At 44.3% G+C, this 24,538-nt stretch overlaps 1 protein-coding gene across 2 annotated transcripts in view; it reads right to left on the minus strand.

Moving 5' to 3' along the window:
• Positions 1 to 8,137: 8,137 nt before the first annotated feature.
• LEF1 (lymphoid enhancer binding factor 1) overlaps positions 8,138 to 24,538 on the minus strand; it is a 117,137-nt gene continuing 100,736 nt past the window's right edge. Inside the window, exons 10-12 of one of the 2 annotated variants that reach the window (XM_090266397.1) lie at positions 21,262 to 21,310; positions 20,555 to 20,595; positions 8,902 to 8,966 (exon numbers count right to left, since the gene is read on the minus strand). In XM_090266397.1, the coding sequence (XP_090122523.1) occupies positions 20,561 to 20,595; positions 21,262 to 21,310 (84 nt within the window). In that variant the 3' untranslated portion in view covers positions 8,902 to 8,966; positions 20,555 to 20,560. Of the gene's footprint in view, positions 8,967 to 20,554; positions 20,596 to 21,261; positions 21,311 to 24,538 lie in introns of both variants that reach the window. The other variant, XM_090266396.1, reaches the window with a different exon arrangement.

The following is a 24,538-nucleotide window of genomic DNA, read 5'->3' on the forward strand; positions in this document are numbered from 1 at the left end:
TCCAGTTACAGTTTACATTTAATATTTTGTAAAAGTTTCAGGTGTACAGCATAGTGGTTAGGCATCATGTACTTTACAAAGTGTCCCCACCCCCACCCCCCAGTATATTTCCAGTACCCACCTGGACTTTACATCTCTGTGCCAGGATAACTGTTCATTTTTTTAAAATAATTTTTATTTTCTTTTTCTTTTTTTAAATTGCTTTTCTTTTCCATTACCATTTTGTCCCCATATATCCCTCTTCCCCCTGTGATCACCACATTGCTGTCCATGTCCATGAGTCCTTATTCCTGTTTTATGAGCTTCTTTTAATCATTGGCTTGAGAAAGTGTCCTTCAAGACAGAATTTTGAAGCTGGAGAGACATCAGAAACCCTGAGATCCAATGACCTCATAACAAAGACCCTAAGTTATGTGCCCAAGGTCACCAGAAATTGTGTAGCAGAGTCAGGATTAGAACTAAGTTTTGATGATAAAATTAAATACAAAATAGCATATTTGAGAATTTCAAATCCAGACTTTCAAACAGGACTGTCCCTAAAATGGGCATCCTTGTTCGGTATAATGGGCCATAAGTCTATAATGGTTGAGAGGTTCCCCTCCACCCCACAACAAAAGGGAGCATAAAAATTTTTTTCTTGAGTCTAACTATAGCATAATAGGAAAAATGTGCACACATTTCTACCACACATAGAACCTGGTTTGGAACCTTGTAGGTTATTCTTATAAAATGTTTCCCAACGAAGAAAAGGAAGCACCTGTGATGCCACCACCCTTTCCATTAGTCAGGGTTACCCTTGTGGTCTCACCGCCCCGTTCCCTCTCAGGCTGGCTCCTGACCTTTGACATGCATTCTGGCCTAAGAAGGGGCCTCGTTTCCTTCTCCCTGACTAGACGGAGGGCCCACAGGATGTGGCCCTTGCCCTGAAAATGGCAGGGCTCTTTCTTGACCACTGAATTCCAGGGAAGAGAAAACTCAGCAATGTGACCACCAGCCTGCCAGGATGTGAAGGTTGAGGCCACAGCGATCTTTTTCTGGCAGAGGTTCTTAAATGCACCTTTAGCCTACCAGCAAGTCAAAAAGCCTGGCCTCTGAACATTACCTTATCATTTTCAAAAAACCTTTTCATGCGTCACGTTTGGGACCAGGAAGGAATCTTGAACATCCTAAAATAGGAGTTGAGAGGGGCGTTCTCGGGTTTTAGATCAAAAGGATACTGCCCCCCACCCACCCACTTCCCTTTACTCCTTTCCTAGTGATTATATTCCTACAATAGAAATGAAATTTTAGATTAGTAATAAAACCATACGTTTGACAAAACAGCTTGTTGAAAAGGATTGAGCCTCTGAGTGTAGCCATCACCTAGACCTCAGTTATGCTTAACACGGTGGCATTCTCTGAAGAAGGGTATTGATGCTTATGGAGATGTCTCTTAAATAAAAACTTTGGACCTTTAATGTGCTTAAGATTCACTGTTAATAACAGTTTCTCAAGGGGAAATGGTTGACTAGCTGCTTCTGACATCAATGGTAAGGTATGTTTTCTGTTTTGGGGACTGTTAAGTGGCGCAGCATAGGGGCAGGGTGGGACAAGATCTTGGAACTGAGAAATGGTGTAAAATGGGGTGGTATAAAATGATTCCCCACTGGGTCTTGTTATATAGAAAGCATTCTGACTTGTTAACAGGTCAGCTTTCAGAAGCTCATTTCAGACTCAACCACTAATCAACAGAAGACAGAACTAATATGTTAGTCACAGCTTATATACAACACATTCTATGTGTGCTCTCTTGGTTTTCAAATTACACTTTTCACCCACCTGATTTTAATCCCTTTAACAGTTCAACCTAAGTAACCAATTAAGTCTATCAAAAATACAAGGTGTGACTATAATTTTGTGGGACTCATGTTTTTGTAAACAGGCGTTGATGCTACCTAAATAGTAACAAAACAAGCTTTGAACAAAAGGAGCATTGCTGTCTTCAACTCATTTAGTTGTGTAAATTCTGTTCTTACAATCAGTCTCAATATTTCATAATCACAGTTTCCATTTCTACGGCAGAACAAAGTTAACCTCCCGAAAGACAAATATCTCATAATTGATACTAATTCAGTGTTTTATTTAAAATCGCCAAACGTAAGCTGTTGCAGAATTAGCCAGTATAAACAATTAATACTATGGACTTTGGAATTAAGCAGCCTTGGGTTCTAGTGCTTAGCTCCACACTTCACCTGGGTAGCCTCGGAGGGCTGTCTTCTGGATAGATCTGGTAGAATGGGCAAAATGATGGCCCCTATCCCGTAGGGCTGTTGACCAAACGAGATGATGGGCATCACGTGTTGAGTGCACTGCGCTGCACAATATACTAATTGCAACCATCTCTTTGCGCAGTCTGGAAGGAAGCCACAGGCTTACAGAGAGCCTGAACATTTTACACTTGAGATGCGTGAGCTAAAGATTGGGAACAGCCCAAGAGTCTTGTAAAAGAAAGTCTTAGATGTTAAGCTGTGGGTCCACCTGAGTAAAAGGTAGGTGCTGGAGCTCCACACCCCACCCAACAGCTACTCCTGAAGATCTTCCCAAACGTCCCGGGAGGTGCGGGTCGGGGTACCGAGAACGGAAGTGGACGGGAAAACATTCCAGTAAGCTGCAAGAGACGGCGGCACTCGGGTAAGTCACGTTTTATGCACGGAACGTAGACTGGATGATTTAAGACCCCAGAAAAAAAAGCAAATATATAGGAGAGCGGGTCCCAAGGGTTCCCTAACATGGTAATTAGGGAAATAGTGGTGGAATGTGAACAGAAGAACAATGAAACCTGCATCCTATCATAGTGTTCTGTGTCTAGGCAAAGCCCCTTTGCGGGTGGGTGACGGGGCAGGTCTTCACGACTGGAGAAGCTGCGGTGTCTGAACGTGGCTCTCCAAGCCCCAGTGAGACACCTCAGCCTCCTTACTGGGATGTTTCACCCGAAAAATGTAGTCAGTTTTTAGGCAAGCAGGTTTTAGAAGGGAAAACGTCGTGGAATAAGAACAATGGCTCCTGCTACCTCCTAATAAACAGCCATCGACTCCACTAGGTTTAGACGCCAGGGAACAGAAAAGTTTCCCAAACCAGTGCTGGGAGGAAGACTTGTTTGAACTAAAATTTCTGCTTGGGGCAGTTTAAAGTACTGAACCCTAAATGCCTTATTCTGGAGCTGTGTGGACGTTCTGGCATGTACTCCTGGGAAGGTAATTACCAGAGCTCATTTGCCTTAATGTTCACGTTTCGAAAGGGTGATGGTGCATTGATTTGTGGTGGGAGCACCACTGTCTGCCCTGCTGGGTCAGCTCTGTGGCTTGGGTCCAGGGAAGAGAGTGCCACAGACTGCTCCCCAGGTGAGCAGCTCTTGCCTAACGGGTGTCAGATGGAAAGGTGATGCACGAGGGAGGGATGGGGTCAAGTCACAGCCAGTAGAGGCTCATGCTTATCCACGCACATCCTGGTCTGAGACCAGCTGTCCTTTCAGCACTCGGTCTCTTGTGGATCTGCCAATAGCTGGCCAGACATTCTTCACTCATGGGCTTATGGTAGTGTATGTATGTGTTGATTTTTCTCTGTTGTCTACCCTTTCCTGTGTGTCGAGGTTTCTTTTGCAAGGAGAGAGAACTAGTTTATAGCATCCTTTTCCTAAAATCACAGCTATGTTAAATGCCGGGCAGTCAGTGAGGGACAGCATACTTCACTCAGGGGCCCTCCCCAGTTAACCACAGCCTCCCAAGGACTTTGCACTCCAGGGTTCCTGATCATGGCTTGACATTCCCCATCCCTACTGTTCTGAAGGTGGCGGAGGGGGTGGGGTGAAGTGCAGATGGTCATCCTAAAGTTTCAGCATAAAAGTTGGAGTGGCCACAATATGAAGACTTGTGTTGACATTGCAAGCTCATGAAAACAGGCCAGTTTTTCTTGTAAGGCTGCCTGGGTGCATTCGGGTTCTCTGGGACCAGACACTGAGGAAAGAACGACTCCCGCTGATTAGAACCGTAGAAGTGGGGCAGGCAGAGCCTGTGACAGATGAGACTGTCAGCAGGCTAGCCCCCAGGGAGCACTGTGCAGGCCTTGCTCTGTGAGTGCGGGAGGATGCCTTGGGCTGGGCATGGAGGGCAAGGTCAACCTAAAACTGGGCTTGCCTTTTAGCAATTGAGCAGCAGGTATCAGACCTAACTTCTAGTGGACCTGTACCAACAAACAGGCCAATGGGTGGGGTTCCATTCTACTTTGGTAGCCTCAGACCTTCTCCCTATGGGAGAAAATATCATTACAATATAGAACATTAAGTCAGTAACTTCACTGAGTCCAAATGGAGACCATCAAGTTAAAGATGGAAAAGAGAAAATGACTAATCTACTAATTTGATGTTCTCATTCTATCTGGCAAATAATTCATTTTCTACCAATTTTTTCCATATGTTTAATGGAGATAAGAAATTAATTTATCTGGTAACATCTCAAGCTATTAAAGGTTAAGAAAAACACTTAGAAACATAGCAGTGTAAATGACCCAATACAATCCAAACTGCCCATTTTGTGTAGTATTTCCTTCATGTTTGGTCCCAGACAGATCGGTTGGTCTTGGCCACCAGTTGCCTGCATGGACCAAAGAAATATGCTCATGTGCTCAATGGCTACAAGCAATACAAAACAGCACTTTTTTTACACTGGGCAAAAATATGTTTAATAACATTACAACGCCATTCAAGGGTCAACTCATTTATTAGTTACTTCCTATGTGCCAGGTGTCTCTGATGTACCTCTCACCACACCTTTGTAGAGGGCAGTGATCTCACTTAGCCCACAAGGAGGTGTGCTCAGAGGGCTGGGTGCACAGCACCCGGCTGTAGTGGAAGCGGGTGTTGTCCAGCTCTGTGTGACTCCACCTCTGGGCTTTCCCTGCTGTGGCACCACCTCCCTGACACAGAACCTGCTTTTTAACGTCCATATGACTGCAGGACAAGGATGCTTGCATGTTAATAACAAATGCAGATAGTGAATAAGCTTACAAACAGTAAAAACATGTTTCTGGTGTACAGTTATTTCAGTATAGCCCATTGGCAGGTGCTCAGTAAAATGTACCGAACGAGGGCACCGATCATTTCTTTTACGGAAGTCACTGTGGCTACAACCCAGCCAGTGGTAAAGATTAGCATTTTTTCTCAGAGGCAATTAAGTCAACAGCCAGTATTCACTTGAGTTCTTCAGGTTTTACCACAAATTATTCTGTATTCCCTAATATGTATAAAGTGCTAACGTACGTTGATTCATGCGAGCAATGTTTATTTTAAATAGCTGCTCTTGCTACACGCTTCTCCTAACCTTCCTCAGACCCCCTTCTAACTGCAGAGGAGGATAATAAGAGGTTTTCTCGTTAGAGGTGCAGTTTAACAACTTCCAAAATGGTACCCACTAAGTGACAGCCAACGAAACCAATGATCTTATTTTTTCCCATAATACACCTATATAAGCAGCATTTTGAACCAACATTCTTCTATTGGCATTAAGATGCTTAATTGTAAGCTGTTCAGTTTCTATCAAAAAACAGTTCAAAATTTTGTGTGTATGTCTATACATATCTCTGGAAGTTAGGCCAGCTCTCAAAATTGTGTATAAAAGAAAACACCCTGTCGCATGTGTAATAAGTGTAATTTGTACAGCTACTCTGCCATGTGGAATTTTTCCCTTTTCTGTCAGAACCATGCATTACTCCTTTGTGACTTTTCTTGTCTATGAGGAAAGCCACATGGACGTCTTGTTAGTGCTCATGGACCCTGATTAGAGATTGAATATTGTTGCAGCCATAGACCAAACTATAGAGGAAACAATGATAATACTTAGGACCGCTGTAGTCAGGAAACTGTTCAAAAATTCCTTCTAGCTAAACAGGTAGTACCAGCAACCCTAGCCACAAACTAAAACCGGGAGGACATCCCTTCTAAGGGCCAGCATGCCAACTGTGACCTAAAACAGAGGTTGGCTCCCAGACAAAAGGCCGACGCATCTCCCTCCTGGGGCACACGGTTTAGTTCCAAGTCTGCTGCAGGGCAGAAAGCCTTGTCACTCCAAAACCAAGGGAAGCAGTGGCTGGGCGAGCCCCTCTGCCCAGACACCCAGGAGAGCTTCCCTCGGTCTGTACCTCTAGGGGCTCTTGTCTCTCATTCCCCAGAACTGCTGTCTGCAGAAAGCAGCCATGCCATTGAAGTTCTCTGGGAAAAGTTATTCTGAAAGCATAATTAAAAAGGAGGAGGGAAATGAGTGTGAAGAAGGAACTTTTGGCTCAGAGAGGATGCAAACAACCAATTTCTTTCAACATTGTTTATTCATTTTTTTTGTGTCAAGAATTTGGAGGAGGAAGAACCAAGAGAGAGGACTCCAGTGGACTTTGGTTGGGCAAGGCTTGCGTCTCAGCTTTAGATCCTTGCTGCTTACGTGATGGAGAGACTTTTGTTACTGGGTTTCTTTCTAAGATCCGGAAGAGCCCATCAATATGTTGCAACAAACTTTTCTCCCCAAAAAGTAACACTTAAATACCAATTCTTACATAATTTTGTTGAATTTTCTAGTCCACTCATGAAAAGAGCACCATGGGGGCTTCAGACAGTTTTAACTACTTGGTTCATGACAATAGAAAAAACTCAAAAGAGCCCTGGCTGGTGTGGCTCAGTGGATTGAGCACCAGGCTGCAAACCAAAGGTCACTGTTTAAATTCCTGGTCAGGGCACGTGGCTGGGTTGTGGGCCAGGTCCCTAGTGAGAGGCAACGAGTTGGTTTCTCTCCCTCTCTTCCCGTCTCTCTAGAAATAAATAAAATCTTTAAAAAACAAACGAGATAATTTTCAAATGAATATGGAACCTTTGTAACAAGTAGGTTCCCTGAACACAAAATAGACATTTTCCCCTGGTTCAAGTTTAGGACTAAATGAAGAGGAATTGGAGAGGTTCCAGAGGATAGTAATAAAAATGATTAAAGGACTGATGATGAAAGGTTCAAGGAATTGGGATTACTTAGCCTGGAGAAGAGAAATCTGAGGGGTGATTTAACGGCAATCTTCAAGTACAGTATGTGGAGGATTACAAGTATGGTAGCCAGCTGTTCCCCAGCTGCACTGAAGGTTATAGAAAGGAGATAGAATTTCAGCAAGAGATTTCAGTTAGACCAGTGGTATGAATGGTCCTCATGCTAGCTCAATGGATGGGAAACCAGTGTGGGCAATCATGCAATATCAATGTTTTAAATATAAAATATATAATTTGGGGGCTACTTCAGATACCAACCTATGTACTAATAGTATGACAAAGCTTAAAGGAGAATTCTAGAATACAAACACAAAATTGGGAAGATGTTGACTGTGGGGAGACAAGTAGGAATTAAAGGTCTCCCTTCAGCACAGAGACACCTTGATTTGGGGACCCAGTTTGAGGACCCATGAGCCGAGACGTGGGAAGCACTGGGTGTGCTGGCACTGTTTGGCTGGAGCCCATGGAGCTGTCTGAGATGCTCAGTGAGGGAGTCAGTCCCATCTGAAGCCTGGCGACACTCTTCTTCCCTCTGGCCCCGATTCCATCTGCACCTGGGAAGAAGGGGCAGGGCCCACGCCCCACAAAGTGCCTTCGAGGAGAAAGTTGCACCGACTGTACCTCAGACGGAGGCAAACCAGCTCTGGCCTGGCCCGTGGGTCTAGTTCACCATTACCAAGTCCAGAGTAGCAGGAACTTCACTCTCTTAAAACATTACACTTTAAAAAATTTTTTATTACAAAGCTTCTTTTAAAAAATGCTCAGCACGTTAACTCAAACTGGAATGACATATGTTAGATGACAGTTTTGGGCAAAGGCTGTGCCTTGCTATTTAAAAAAATGGGTATATTAATGATCATTTTAACAAGTGGCATAAAATTCCACTAATTGGCTAATAAAAACAGATACAAATACAGAACATTTAAAGTAATAACAATTCAAGTGCTGGGCTTTTTACAAGAAGGGGTGAGAAGGAAAGAAATGAAAATTCACTGCAAACTGTCTACTGAAAGTATCTGTTAAGGTTTACCATTAAAAAAAGAAGAGATCAGAAGAAGAATAAAATGAAATAGTATTTCCAACTGCTACCAACAGAGTGGATTTGGCTGTTACATTTATTTAGCTCTATTGAACACCTTCGAAGATAGAGGCCACTATTTGTTACAAAAGTCATTCACAGAGAAGCCACTTATCGGACCAGACGTTGCTCCCAAAAAAGGCGGCTTCTTTTCATGTCATTTTTATTTCAAACTTTTCCAGATCTTTGAATTTTACTTTAAAGCTCATAGCTAGCAAAATATACAAGAAAATTAAAACTAAAACGTGTAAATTAGAAAAAAATTCAAGTTTAAAAAAAAAGAAGCAAACATAAGATTGATCCTTTTGCACTGTTAAATAAAAGCTTTAGGAGAAAGGAAGAGAAAGAAAAAGGAAGAAACAAAGAGGGAACTCTTCTGAGAATTCCCCATTGGGACGCAACAGACGTGCTGGCTGCCGGCTCCAGTTGCTCGTGGCAGGTAGAGGCAGCCAAGTGACTGTCCTTGCCAGAAGGTTACAGGTGTGGATGTAAGATGCTCTGGGAAGGGCGCGGCGGACGTGAGGGGAGGCAAGCTGCTCAGCGGACCCAGGGCCTGCTAGCAATCTCATGTGCTTTTTAATTTTCCTTTAAGAAACCTTTAACGCTTTATTTCAGAACTTGGCTCTCGCAGTAGATGAAAGGGGTTTTGGCAGTGATTGTCTTTATGGATCAGTGTCTCTAGCAGTGACCTCAGGGTGAAGTTGGTGTCGATTCTCATTTGGGGTCGACTGGGCAAGCTGTGGAGACAGTCCGGGTTTCAACAAGCTTCCATCTCCAGAAGAGGTCCCGGGGCCGCTGCCTTGGCTTTGCACGTTGGGAATGAGCTTCGTTTTCCACCTCAGGAAGGAACACATGAAATGCTGTTAATGTGAATTTGCCATAGGCCTTTGAAAGATTTTAACCTCTTACTGACTACAGTACACAACTTAAGATTTCTGCATTTAATTAATCCACTTTGTTGATTTGCTGGTGGCTCAAACCAACTGCCCCATGGTAGCCCCAAATCCCCAGACTACATGAGGGATAAGTATATTTTATTGAAATGTTTATTTCACATTACATTCCATGTACATGTCTATGTATGTGCAGGTTATGATGTGAAATAGATTTTTTTAAAAACATTTAATACTTTGGATCATGGCCAGCCATGAATTGTAATAGCAGGCAATAGCCAAATCAGGGAAGCAGTTGTCATCTAAAGTGTTTGGGTTTTCAAGTGCACTGTGGGAGCCGCTGTGTGATTCTACTACACGGGACTAAACCGTACTCCAGTCCGCCCGGGCACGCACGCGCTCATCGCCAGCCCCTGTGGCCAGGGTGTGCACGGGCCTCTCCCATTTTACTTAAGATTTTACAATTCTTAAGATATTTTCATTCCTAATAACTAGGATCTCCAATGTTAGCCTTGGAATGTACACTTGACAAGTATTTAAGTAATTGCTGTTTAATAACACTGATGATAATGACTTTCACAAAGGAAACCCCCCCCCAAATCCCAAAATGAGCTGAGATTTTAATAAGCAACTAAAAATAAAATATAACATCACAACAGGATGAGAAAAAGACGAAAGGAGAGTGAAAGCATCCTGAAGTTTTGGTTCCTTCACCAGGCAGAGCACCTGCCTCCCCTGCTTTGAACTTGGGGAGGCAGGTCCCCAACAATCTCAGGTGAATACCAACCTTTCCTGTTTGTGCTGTCCTTGTCACTAGAAACTTTCTTTAAAAAATAATTCTTATAGTGAATTTCTTTATGCTTATAAGTGAGTAGAAGACATTAGAGGAGAAACAGAAGCTTTGAACTAGTATAACAATAAAAACTAAACTTTGGGTCTGGAGTTAATAGTTGCAAAGTGCTGTTCACGGGCAGAGAGAGCTGCATGAGATGGGAACCGTGCAGGGAGGGGAGGCTCACACCTCCTGGGTGCACGGAAGGCGCACAGAGCACAGTGAGCCCGGGATGTCTTGGCTATTACTGTGATGACTGCCACTCAAAATGACTCATCGAAACGGAAGAAACTATATATCTGGGTAGTAACCAAAAAAAAAAAAAAAAAAACCCAGAAGGAAATCAGCCACAGAATGACAATTTCAATTCCTGTCTCCTACAAAATTACCCTTTCCCTGTTGAACAGGAAGACACACACTACAGCATTGTGGTTTTCCAAATGTAAGCAGGGGCCTGTGCCGAAGGACCCTCTCTTCCGTAGGAGGAAGGAGCAGAGCTCACACAGGTGAGGGCCCTGCATCTCCTACGTGGTTCTGAAGCACAGATCTCCAAAGCTTTGCTCCAGGCTGCCCCTCCTGCAGGGGGTGGGCCTGGCAGCCCCGGGTGAGGGGCCCACAGCAGCTGAAGACAATGCTGTGGCTCAGAATGGACTGGCCACTAAGGGCAGGAATGTCTGCAGGCTGAAGGGGACAAACTGTCTCTCTGTTGGGATCCGTCCCTAATCCCAACCAGTCTGACTCTGAGGTCATGAGATCAAGACCTCCACGGCCCTGCTGTGGTCCCATTTCTTGAGGAGCCTTGACACCTGCTAGTCTGTAGCACCTGCACCTCCACTCACCAATGCATCCTTTCCCCCCTCCAGCCTTCCCCCAAAGAGCCTCCTCCTCCCATTTTGAGCTGAGCACAGTACTAATAATTGTTAAAACAAACTTGGCTGTCCACAGAGATAATATGTACTTCCAGAAGGTCTCTCTACATCTAATAAAGCCATTTCTTTCCAAGGTAGCTGCACATTTCCCCACTGTTATTTCATTATTTCCGTGCCCTCTTACAAACCCTCCTGAGAAGCTGGCTTCAGAACTCCTGTCAACCAAAGAGTAACTCATCCCCACCACATGCTTTGCTAATAGTGGAACCAATATTTAAATATATTGGCAAAGAAACCATCTCGCTATCAGATAAAGCAGTGTGAACCCGGTCACTCCTATGAATACAAGGTTGTCGGGGCGGACTAAGCCTCAGCTTCAGATGGGACAGATGGGGGCCCGACAGCGTTGCTTCACAGATATAAAACTGGTCAGATCAAGAGTCTTTTCAAGAAACCACAGGCATGATGCTCGGAGACTGGAGACTTCCCACATCTAAGGCTTCACTGGGAGGCTGTGGCGAGGCTGGGCCAGGCCAGGCCAGCCCCAGCGCAGCCCAACCCACCAGTGAAGTCGGTGCAATCAAAGCCGCAATTACTGCTCTGGCTTCAAAGGGAGCCAGGGCTCCTGTAGTTAAAGCTCAGGTTCCCTCCACCAGAAGTCACTACCGCGGCTGGACCTCCGTTTGCAGAGTGGTTTTGAAGGAGGCACAAGACGACCTCCCCCTCCCTGCAGCTGAAACCCATGATGCTCTCTCTCCTGGACCAAACTCTAAGCTTGACAAAATATCCTACTAACAAAACGGAACCAGAAACCCAAATAGGCAGAATCATTTATTAGGAGCCCAAAGGAAAAGCTGAAGATTTCCAGATGGACCTGTTTGGGGGAGAGAAATAGCACCGACTCCTGAGGCATTAACAGTTTCCTAGGCCTTGACTCAAAGGAAGTGAGGAAAGGGGAAGGGAGGTAACTCCTGCTCCATCAGCTCTAGTAAGATTCTACCAGAAGCTGAGGGCTTGGGGTTCCACAGCCCGGCCCCCTCCCCCAGGGCTGTCCCCTGACTGGTATATCCGGTGTTGGGGGAGGAGGGTCAGCTCAGCTGCCCAGGGGCCAGCAGAGCCGTCTGTAGGAATGTGTGAAGATCTGCCCCAACCCCCGCACCCGGTGTCAGGTAATATCACTGCCTTGTTCAGAAATGGTTAGGAACCCAAAAAGGTAGGTTGGAATAAAAGATCCTTCCTTTATCCCCCACTCAAACGTTACTAGCAAGGAACAGGAACTTCAAATGTTTTAAAGTTATGACATGAAATTTGAGAAGAGGTACGAGAGATATTAGTTCTGTGAGAGGTGAACAGAGGCAGATTTTAATCACAAAGATTGCCTAACAGCCAGCAGCACACTACGCACTAGATGCCAACTGTCTAGATGTTTCAGCCTCGCTGCAGGCCAAACCGACAAACTGCGGTTTCAGGGCGTGAACTCTCTCCCCTTACGCAAGGCCATGGAGGCAAGGCGTGGAGTGCAGCCTTCCAGAGCAGGAAGGGAGCGCCGCAGAGCTAGCCTGGCTGTCCTCTCAGAGGGCCTGAGGCTTGCGGTCTAAAGTGACTGGTCCCAGGTAATGCCCCCCCAAGGGTACCCAGGCTTCCTGGTTCCATGTGGATCATAGCTTTCTTGATTCCGAGGTGGCCTTGTCTGCAAGAAGCTAGTGAGGGGAAAGGAGAAGCAACGTCTGCTGAGCACAGGTGTGCCGGACACCGGGACAAGTCCCTCACGTGTACAGCGTCATGTCAGCATCACAACAGCTCTGTGTATTCCTGTCCACTTACATATACGGAAATTGGGGCTGCGTGAGATTAAACAGCTTGCCTGAGGTCACCCAGCCAATAGGTGGCAGGATTAGCTTTTGAGCCCTAAACATGTGTTCTCTCCACCATACCTTTCTCTTCATTCTGCCAAAAAGAATAAAGCAGCTTTACTGAAGCTCACGGACAGTTTTAGCAAAACCATCTCACTCATCTGGGTATCAGTCAACCTGGCAGCTTCAGCTGTAAAGAACACAGCTGAGGAAAAGAAAGTGACAAAGCCTCAAGCTATCCCAGTACTATCGAGAAGTTCACTCACAAAAATAGCACATCTTACCCTTCCTCATAAGAGCAACCTCCACGCGCCAACTCAGGCCCCATTTACTTTTAATTTATATATTATTTAAATAAGCTTTGTTTTTTCATTCCCAAATTCACATAATGTCAAAAGGAACACACTATTGTATGGGAGTGGTACAGTCTCAAATAGAAAAGGAAGGCACAAAATATTATATAAAGAGCAGATTTTTAAAAAAATCCAATGTGACTTGGGGTTGTTAAGAATAGTGGCAAACAGACAGCCAACCAAGATTTTGAGAGATTTGAAGAAAAGAAAGAATACTTCCAACAGCATCAATTCCTGGTTAGCAAGTACCCTGTGCCACATTATACGCACTGTGGAATAATGACAGGAGGTATTAAGAAATATTTAACTTCAATGTATCTCTGTTAAAGAAGATAAGAGTTATGCCCAAAACATTACCTGCTTTGTTAACTTAAATAAGAGGTAAACCTAGAGTTCACTGGAAAACCAAATCATTCAGAAGGCCAACTTTTCTCTATAGTTACAGATGGTTCAGGGAGAAAAACATTCAATTGAACAAAATTTGTCCAAAATATTTTTTCAATTTTATCAACCATTCCTGTGCATTGATCTTAATTCACTTTCATGAACAATACTAAATATTATGTGTCTCAAGAGGGTTTTAATGAGCCTCGTACTTCCCTCCCTCCCCTGTATTTTAATGGCATGTGATCAACCTTGATAGCCAGGGGTCCAGCTCCCCATTTCTGTTACCCAAGGCAACTTAAACACAATTCTAGCTCTTCTGACCATGAAAGAGGGACGAGGAATTGATGGCAAGGATACTGCAGCAAAGAGGAGATTGTTAAAGCTTTCACCATGTGCACAATCCCCTCCCAGCTTCTTCACTAATGCACAGCTGTCTAGACCAAACTGTCCTGTCTGCACATCTGCCAGGCCCAGCCACAGCTGGCTATGGAGCTGCCCAGTGCCCCTCTCATCTCCGCTCACACCCAAGGTCGGAGCAGGGGGCCCTGACAGCCATCTGCAGTGTGAGCGTCTCCTCTGGCCACAGCCCATGATGGGTCAGGGGTCTGACCACGTCCGGCCAACCAGAGGCCCTTCTCTGAAACGTGAAAAAAGTGCCATCTCTTTGGGAGAGCGATACTGTGACACACAGAAGCTTGGGCGTTCTGGACGAGTGGAGCAGAGAACTCAAGGAATCCGCCTGCAGGAGGGAGAACAAAGCAGCTTCCAGGGAGGGGCAGCGTCAGGGGCAGGAAAAGCATTGGGACGGCTTTCCCAGGCCGTCCTGACGGACTTCCACCACCCCACTGTCTTCGGCTTCCTCCAGATGCTCCTGTACCCTTAAAATAGACTTCCTGCTCTGCCTAAGCTCACGTGGGCTGTTCTGCTCCTTGTGATCAAAAGGCTCCCGTCGCAGGAGGTGATAAGGCACCCTACAGACAGCATGGACAGAATTTGAAAACCTGCAGTACACACACATCCAGTCTAGCCACGGTGTCATTAAGCAGCCATCTCTTTCGAGGACATTGTGACCAAGCCTGTCCTTACTGGCAGATGTCGTTTCCGTATTGAATGTTCTTACTATGGAATCCCTAGTAAGGAACCTTGTGGTCAAGTGTCATCCATGACGAGTTTAGCAGGGATTTGTGGGCAAATGTAAGAGGAGAGAGGACACAGGGAGGCCACCATGAGCCTCTTCTGACCACCGAGACCTCCATTGCCCGGGCAGACTAAACCATCGACCCTGACAGGATGAATGACATGGATCCAACCACTGTGGCAGACGGCCGGCAGAAGCGGCCCTGGGCGAGGCCTGCGTTGGAAGGAGCACGGCCAGCGGAGCAGGCACACGCGTTCCCCAGGAAATGCTGCTTTGGGCCGCTGCTGCCCGGGCTGCTGTGTCATCCATGGGGCTCCCTGGTCGGATGCCACCCACCTGCAGACTGCAGGCTTCCTCTCCAAGAGCCCCTCCACCCCATGTGTCTCCTGCTTGTTCAGTGACAACTTGGCCAGGGGCCTCCTCTGTGTTTGACACACTTAGTGCCTACGTGTGTGATGAAAAGATGAAGTATGGATAACGGAATGACATTTTTTTTTTCATTTTCTCATTAACAAAACCTTAAAATTTAGTCTGAAACTTTTGACAAGACTTAGGATTTTTCTAGCTGCTTCCAACTTTATTATTTGGTTAAAACTTGGCTTCGTTTTCTAACTAGACATGCCAGCCCAGAAGCAAACACCCTGAGGCTTGTTGGTACTTGATGAGGGTGACTACACTTGCACTTGTGGAAGACAATTTAGAGCAAAGTTTGGGCAAAAGTGTCAAACTCACCAGGGTAAGCTTCAAAGACTATGAAATTAACAGTTTTTCTCAATAAGACCACTGAAAATATTCAGACACTCCCTGATGCCAGGGGGCAGGGGTCAATCTACAGCCTCAGGCAAGGCTCCTAAGGCCTTCAGGGTCACAGTCCTACCACTGGGCTTGAGGATGTCTCCTGCCCCACTCTAGCCAGTCAGCTCTGCAGGGAGGCCTCACAGGACCCAGGGGCCCCAAATTCCCAAACCCCAACCTCCTCACCGGGTTCACAAACATTACCTTCAAACAGAAAGCTAGAAACAAATTTTTTAAAGATGTAAATCCAAGCACTGCACAATTAATTATTGCATTCTACACTGTACTAGAAATTACCTCTCCCACATACATGTCTCTTGGCCCCCCAAAAATAAAGGTTAAAGTAAAAAACATTTTAATTTCTCAGTTTAGCAAGTATACAAGACTATGCCAGAACCAAAAGCAGTGTATGTCTGTAGCTGAGTGTCTGCAAGTATCTGTATTTGTTTTAACCAGAGGTTTCTTACTTTAAAAAAGAAAAAGATAGCTTGCTTTCTACTTTTCAACTAGTTGTTTAATGTTGTATAATCAAAGAAAAGACATTAAAATATCACAAGAATACCTTTTCCAATCTATATAAATTTAAGATGGTGGGCTTCTTGTATTTGTTTTGCTAAAGTTACTAACCAATTTATCAAGTTACATTTTTAAATTAGTAAATAAGAATGATAATCTTTCTATCTTTTCAAAAATTCTAATTCTTTGTTTCTTTAAGACAGTTCTTGACTTGCAGGAATAGTGAATAAATTAACAATTGGCATTCATGATAGTGGCCTTCCAGCAGGAGGCAGGAGGAGGAAGGCAGCCTCATCCCCTGTGCCCTGGCCTCGCAGCATTCCCACAAGTCCAAAAGCTAAGCATGAACTTGGCTTTCGTGAGAGCCCCACAGCTTGGGAATCACTCTAATCTGGAGGAATGTCTTTTATGGATCCCATGTCTAATTATCCTGGAAGTTGTTGCAAGGTATAGAGACTGGATTAATTAATGCTTAATTTGTTTCAACATGGTTTCACCAGAGTAAACAATTGTACAGTACACGAAAGTAGAAACGCATGGGGAGATGGGGACCCAGCAAGGTGTACAAGGAACTGCTGCCCGGGCCCATTTCTATCTTGGTCCGCACAAGGCAACTGAGTGACATTTCCCACCAAAAAGGGGGAGCTTTAGATAGAACATCTATCTTTTACAGAGCAGAAACACAAGTGTTCAGAGGGCTTTTTGGTTCACTGAGAAGAATGTTTTCCTTATTAGGGGGGCTATTTTCCTTATAGTTTATCACTCCAACTAGTTCAGAGTAATGAGTTCTCTTGCATTTGAGCTAGAGACATGAATGCAGAAATTTTCATTATGAACACTCAAACAATGTTAAGTTTCACATAAGAAAAATAAACCATCTCAAAAGATCTCTTCCTGTTGGAGTCTCGATGTCTCCCCTGCTTGGGCCTGTGTTCCATCAGCTTTACCTGACAAAAGAGGGGAGCATCAGGATTTAGCTAGTATTCAGCAACTTCCCTTCAGAAGTGAAAACCAGTCATGTGAGATTTCACATCACACTACTTGCAGGATTGATTCTAATCAAATATTTTATCTGCCTTTGGTTTGTATCTGAGGTGAAGCCAGTGCTGTCGTCTGGCAAACAAGGAGCCATATGATCTTGTCAGCAGAGAACCCAACCCCCTGAGAGGCAGAGCTGCTGAGGCCCCAGTTCTGGGGAGGAGCAGGGTGGGCAGGAGGAGCCTGTGCAGGGACTGAAAACCACCACACCATGCTCCAGTCATTCTCGAGATCGCATGGGTGCTTTAGTAGCTGCACAGAGCCACAGGCATAATATGAAGACCACAAATTAGTACATACACCAGAGGCCAGAGTCTCTTTAATAACACTGGGAGGCAGTGTAGACCACGCCAAGCAGAGCAGGCTAGGAAATTGGACCTGAGACAATGGGGAACTTAGAGGCCATGGGTCTGGCCCTTTCACTCCCGCTGCCTTGGGATCCAGAGGGCCACTGGCTTTAAATGACATGCCCCAGGCCACACAGTTTACATGGGGCGAAGGTGAGAGGCCAGGGCCCTCACTCCTAGTGTAACCTCCTTCTGCAATAGGAGGCTGTTTCCCTTCTCTTTCGCTGCTTTGCCACTGCTCTGTGCCGGAACCATACACAGAATGCCATCCGTTTTTCAGGGGTAACAACTGGGTATTATCAAGTGTCACCTCCTCAGAAGGGCCCTTCCTGACCAGCCAACCTAAAGCAGACCACTGAGCCCAATCCCTGTTTTATTCTGATTATTGCACCTATACTTTCCTGCTCATTTTTCATCACCCGCCCACACAGCAGTGCAAGCACCATGAGAGCAGGAAACTCCTTTGCCTCATTCAACCCCTATTCCCAGGTCTTACAATGCAACATGGCATTTGCTGGGTGCTCAATAAAAGCCGAATGATAACAAAACAAGTCAACAACTATACATACCAAGGTTTTTGAATTCTTGAAAGAAGGAAAGAGGTGGGGGGAAGAGTAGGAATATTATCATTCCTTGTTTACTGAAATCTTTATGAATGCAAATCTTAGTAGCTCCTTGCTGCTCAATAAATCTTATCAAATGACTGCTAGTGCTGCTCTCCCAACAGGACGGTGAGGGGACAGTGACTTCCAGGACCACGGGCCGGGCCTGAGAGCATCACTAAAGCCTCGGAGCCGATGAGGCTCCACCGCCTGGCACCTCACCGAGCAGCTGGTGGGAACTTTCTCTTGAGAGGGGTAGGGGACACTTTATTATGTTTTTCTAGGGCAGATTAGAGAAGACAACTTAACTTTAGAAAATAAATGACAAGCACAATGAGAGCTGTGACTTATTTTTAAAGATGTTTGGGATACAGTTTGGGACAAAAATATACTTAGCCTAATCTTCTAATCTAAAATCCTATGTAATGTTAATCAGGAAGGACACAAAATCAAATAAACTTTGAAATATAGAAGTACATTTTTTCATGACTTTTAATAGAAATAGCATTGATGCTCTCGGTGCAAACAGAAGATGCAATCAACCAGTGAATGTCAGCCCTTGGCACATAGCACTTTGGAGGGTCTCCCATTTAGAGGAAGAGCATGGAGGAAGGCCTGCTGTCCACACCTGTATTCAGTAATTAAAGGGACAACATTCTTTCAAAAAGTAAGAAGGGAATGCAATACCCCACAAGAGCTTGCATCTGTGCTTGTTCCTACAATTACTTCTGTTATGATGCCATGAGCTTCTTGGGGCCGGGACTAAATCATCTCTCTGCTCCTAACAACCAAGCCAAGAGGCCTGCTCAACAGAGGTCCTTAAAAAATAGCCGTTCAGTTGAATTAAATATGGGCATCTGTCATATTTTCTGGATACCTTGTTTGGGTGCCTAGATGGAGGGATGATCCTCTCTTCACTCAGAGAAAAGTCTGCTGCTCGGTATTAGTTTAGGAGAGTTCTGAGAGCATAAAACTACAGGGATGGAATCCTGAAGAAGCCGTGGAATCTGAGTAAGATCAGGAAGCTGCCCAGAGGAAAAGGGCACCTGAGCCAGGTCTCAGCGTGGGCGACGGAAGGAGGCGGGCTCGTGTGGCACAGAAATTACTGCAGGTGGCAGGTGGTATTCCCATCGCATAGATGAGAAAAATGAAGATTAAAAAGCTGAGGTAGATTGCCCAGGCAAGCAGTGGATTTAAAATTCAGACCTAGCCCTGGCCGGGTTGCCCAGTTGGTTGGAGCACTGTCCCATACACCAAGAAGTTGAGGGTTCCACCCCCAGTCAGGGCTGGTTCAATCTGCAGTCAGGTTGTTGGTTTGAGCTGAGAGGCACCCAATCGATGTTTCTCACATCAATGTCTCTGTCTCTCCCCACTTCCTTGCTCTTACTCCAAAATCAATGAATATATCCTCAGGGGAGGATAAAAAAAATTCTGATCTATTTGGTACCCAAATCTCTGCTGGCTCCTTTGGGAAAGTCCATTGACATTTCAGCACTGAAATTCAGTTATAAAGATTAAGTAGGAGTCACCTGGTTCTAGTCAAGCTCTAACTGAGGTGCAGGCCAGTGCTCGCCGCAGACTCACGGCAGATGGGCCCCTCCCTCAGGCCGAGGACATGGGCTTTCCAAGCACAGGGCGGTGTGCGGCGGCCTCCCCCGGCCCGGGCACTGCTGCCTGGACTGCGCACAGGACTCGTAAGGAGAAGCGGAGAGCAAGAGAGACTGAAGGCAGGACTCTGATGAGAGGGCCGAGGTGGAGCTTGGCTAAGTGGTTTGCACTTTATCCTTCAGATGGTGAAAAGCATTGACCGTTTCTAGTCGGGAAGAGACCCGATCAGTCTTGTGTTTTAGCAGACCCCCCCAGGAGGTGGCAGAAAGCCTGCAGGCAGGATAATGATCTAAAGGCTGTTAAATCTGGATGGAGAATGTGCGCTTCTGAGCTGGTCCGAGTGCGAGAGGAAAGCCAGACAGACCCAAGAGACAGAACTGACAGGACCTGAATGTGGTTGCTAGAGAGAGTGTAGAATTCAAGGGGGCTCCTTGGAAAATAATTGTCACTGAGAGAAAACGCAGACATTGGGTTCAAAGCTTAGCAAAGATCGAATCAATGCACAAAGCCAGGTTTGCTGGGCTGGTGGTTATTTGGTCAAAAATAAAATTAGAGCAAAAAGAAATGAAATAAATAAGGCTTACAAATACTAGCGAAAGATCTAGCTATAATTAGCAATAAAGAAAAAACTCAATAGCAGAATACAGTTAATCAAGTAAGTAGTCACCATGCCGTTATTTTTTAAAAATAGAAGTAATAAAGTACATCTTTCTTTCTCACTAGAAATAAATAAATTCCTTTTAAGTATCTGTATGTCATCTCAATTGAAAAGAAGTCTCTAAAGAGCAAAAAGTGCCACGTCCCGGGAGAGAACAGGCCTGGGCTCCTCACTCCCAGCCCTGGGTCTGCTGAGGGGTACGGCATTTTCGCTTGCTGGCTGATGGTGCTGTTTGTGTTTTAAGCAGGCAGATTTGCCGCTCATCAGAGTAAGGGATGGTTGAGAAGAGAGGGAGAAGGGAACGGAGAAAGATTAAAGGGACAAAGGGGGAAGAGAGGGAGATAAAAGCATACTATATTGCAAATACATAGCCGGTATAAAAACCATCAGATTTTTTAAAGCGCTAATTTGATTTTGGTGGCGTTTCCTCTTCCAAGGAGCAATGTTGAATGGCATCAATGTGAGCAAGACGATTCACAAGCAAGTGCCTCTGTTTATAACTAATGTCAGCAGTAGGACCAGAGAGTCGTTCTTACCATGTTTCAGATGTAGGCAGCTGTCATTCTTGGACCTGTACCTGCAGAAAATTGTGTCTTTAACAAATTTTTATTGAAGAGGTTTTGAACATTCCAAATACGTAGTAGCTACAACATCATGTGGACTTGTTTGCTTTACTTTTTATGGTTCTTATACCAGCCATTTTTATTTGTGAATCCAAGTGACCTTAGTTTTAATGAAAGAAAAAGGGGAAATAAATAGGGCCTCACTGACCGATGCCTTGAATTCATGTATAGGAAAGATAAACCCTGTCATCATGTTTTATATTTTTTTAAATAACCTAAACCACTGAAAGGACTCTCAAGGGGAGATAAGGCAGCATATTAGAATCATCATTAAAAAATTTTACTATAAAGAGTTACACAAATAGAAGAATAGAAGTATTAATAAAACGCAAAGAGAACAAAGACAACAGAAGCAAAAACAAAACAAAACAAACAGCCACAGTTAACCAGGATTCCAGGTGACAGGGTCGGGGAAAGGAGTTTTTAGATGTACCTTCACTTAAGACACATGGAAACGAAAGGTCTCTTAAAACATTTTTAAATTTCAGGAGGAAAAGCAGAGTTGAAGTCTCACAAGTTACGGCTGCAGAATAAAGCAGTGTATATGTAGAAAGATGCAAACTACTTAAAGGTGTTTGTCAGGAGCCTGAGAATTGACTGAAAAGTCACATGGTGCCTACCTGATGTAGATTCCTGTAGTTTCTCTCTCTTCCTCTTCTTTTTCTTACCCTGGAAAAAGATAGGCGCATTGTCATGTTATAGACTGGACTGTGAACACACGGGTGAATGCGATGCAAAAACATAGGCAGGTAATCAACACAGAGATAAAGGTGCCTCAACTTCATCTCTCACTCCCTCCCTCCCTGCCTCCCTCTGTCTCCCCCTCTCCCTCCCTCCTTCTCTCTCCTCCGACCCCCTCCCCCCACCCCATCTCCCCTCTCTTCTTCTCTTTCTTTCCCTCCCCCCATCTGTACTGGGAAACAGAAAACAAGAGGAAGAGAAAATAAATCCTTATTTGTGTGTGACCTTTGTCTCTATAGCTTCATATTAGTATCATCAGCACTGACTTTGGGAGTGTCTCACACATGTACTGGGGTAATGATGTTCTAGGGCTGTGGCCACAAAACCCCCTTCAAGGAAAACCCATTTAAGGAGGCAGAACTTTCATTTCTAACCACCACACTTAAAACCCACTTCTGCTACTGTTCATGATAAACTTCTTTACTGTGAATTCTACCACACAATTAAAAGTTCAGGATGTTAACTGAGGACCCTCAGCCTCCACAGCTTAGGCATGATGTGACTGAGGATAGTGGTTGAAGATTAAGATCAAACTTGAGAAAACTAAAGGTAATTTCAAAGATTTATTTATGGCAATTAAGAATCTTGCTTCCTAAAAGGGACACAGTAACATGGATACGCATGCAACTTTAAATATATTTCAAAATCATCTTAATCACAAATTAAAAACTTTAGGTCCCATTTATAGTGGTCTAGTTTTGTTTTTCATCATAGTTACTTTTCCCCTCAAAAAATAATTGTAATCGGGCATAGACACAATACATATTTGATATGAATATTAAGTGACCAACCTGGATTGGGATGGTATTTTCAAATAACTGTAACAGAACACATATCATCACATCCAGTATCACCATCTTATGTCTGCTATAATAATCACTTTAACAAATAACAAAACATAGAACTATAGGACTGTATAGACTATATTGTGTGAATACATAAAAACATGTTTTTATAAACCTCAATGTAGTTTTTCTTCATGTCACATGACCTGACCATTGAAGTCATAAAGCTTTGGAAAGTTGACTGAAATTATCCTCACAAACACTAAGGCACCTAGCAGATGCCAGTGACCCTGGGAAATGGTGTGTACCAGTAACAACAGTTGTCTTTAAGATTATGGCAGGTGCTCTGGAGGAGGGGAGCAGGCAGCGAGAACTGGCTTCTCACAGGCATCGCCGTCTCCCTTCCAAATGGGATCACTGTGGCTTTCACAAGGTGCTGTAAGGTGGTTTCCTGTCTGGAACAGGCTTCCTCACTTTCTCATCCTGCCTCCCATTTGTTCCTTAGCACTCATCTCAAGTGTCACCTCTTCCAAGAACCTTCTTTGTCTCACCTCAACCTGCCCTCAGGCAGAGCTCACAGCCACAGACTAACTCCTCCCTGGTGCTGTGACAGGCTGTGTCCGTCTGTCCGGAGTCCCTACGCACCTCAGCACCGCCTGAGTCAGCACATCTCTGCCCCCAGCTCACGCCTGGGACACGTGACTATGGCCTCTGTGAAATAACCTATACTACATTCCAGGGATGGACAGGAGTTTCAAGAGAACCTACATTTACAGTAAACAAAAAGAGCTAAGTAGTTTGGATGTATTAATGCCAACTTATAAGACAAAAATTAATGTATGGTAAACAAAAATATTTTTCATAAAATTTTATGAAAATAAAATTTAAAGGCTCTAGCAATGTAAACATTTGGCTGATCTCACCTAAGAAAATACATGCATTGTTAATTTATGAAAACTTCCATTATAAAAGTTATTTTTTAAAGTTATAAAAATAAATCAGAGTTATAAAATCTGTGATGCCACAGAACAGGGCATTTTAATAGTAAATCACTGAAATATATTTAATGTGATCTCAGGATCAGGATAACATTCAGACACCAAATGCTAAGATACAATAAGACTAAGTTTTGACTATTCTTATACTGTTAAAGAATATTTTTAGCTAAAGTGCTATCACTTGATTGACTTCTGTTTGCCTTAAAAATTAACAGGCTTGTTTTGATTTATTATAAAAAGTGTATGTAACAAAGCTGGGTTTCCCCTTCATTCAAGAGGATCCTAAAATCAAGTTATACAAAACAATTTCCTTTAAAAATCGTTCAGAGGAAAATCTTTCAAGGTAAATTCACATGACACTGGCTTTCTTTAAAACTTTCTTCCCATCTCTCCATAGGGGAAGACAAAGAGAGACCAAGAGGGAGAGAATTTTTCTTGTATCTCTTTTTAAAAGTAAAAACTCACTCCTTTACTTAAGGATCAGAACCAGACACTTTACCCAAACACACTCAACAAGCCACACTAATTCAATCTATACAAATCCATAGCACAGCTAAGCTCTTCCATGGTCAGGGAGGGAAGGTCCGCTCTCCTCTTGCAGCCAGACCACATCCAAAGGAGATCCAGGACAGGGTTAGAAGAGGACATTTTTGGAAGCTGTTAGTTGGGAAACCGATTCCCACTTACAGGACATGGCAGAGGCTCTACCCAGAAGATGTCAATTACTGCCAAGAGAACAGAAGCCTAGTTCAGGGGAGAAACCTCCAACTAAAGCAGCCTTCTTGAGAAGGCACCAGAAGACTGAGCTAGTCTGCTCCAGGGATGCTGACGTCAGGGAGGCCTGGGTGTGGCTGTACCTAAGCCACCGCAGGGCCACAGACAAATTACTTAACCTCCCCGACGCCTCAATTTCCCTCATCTGTAAAAGGCAATAATACTATTTATGCCACAGGATTAGTATAAGGATTAGAGAATAGCACAGAAGGCATTTAAAGAGTTCTTGACAACTGGCACACAGTAGTTATTAAAGCAACACCTCGGGAGAGCCCGTGAGCTGCTGCTCGTAAGCAACACACAGGAGGACTCCGCCATCCCGCATCATGGTTGTAGCCAATGTTTAAGCTCCAAATCCTGACCATAGTGAGTTTTTCTTCAGAGCATGTTACCGGAAACAAATGTGTTCCAAAAGTCCTGGTGTCCATTATATACGGGACATATGGCCTCAGACATGCAGCCCCTCAGGACCATCTATAGCAATGGCCACATTAAATTACCTCTTGATTAACGGTGTCACTCAGGCCTTTATAAAAAGGAGTTATTTCACTTAAGACTGTCTTAGCTGAGATTTCATTTTGAATGCTAGTTTCACATGG

The sequence above is a fragment of the Furipterus horrens genome, unplaced genomic scaffold (genome assembly GCF_987537825.1).
Source record: "Furipterus horrens unplaced genomic scaffold, mFurHor1.1.pri manual_scaffold_2, whole genome shotgun sequence".
Lineage (NCBI taxonomy): Eukaryota > Metazoa > Chordata > Mammalia > Chiroptera > Furipteridae > Furipterus > Furipterus horrens.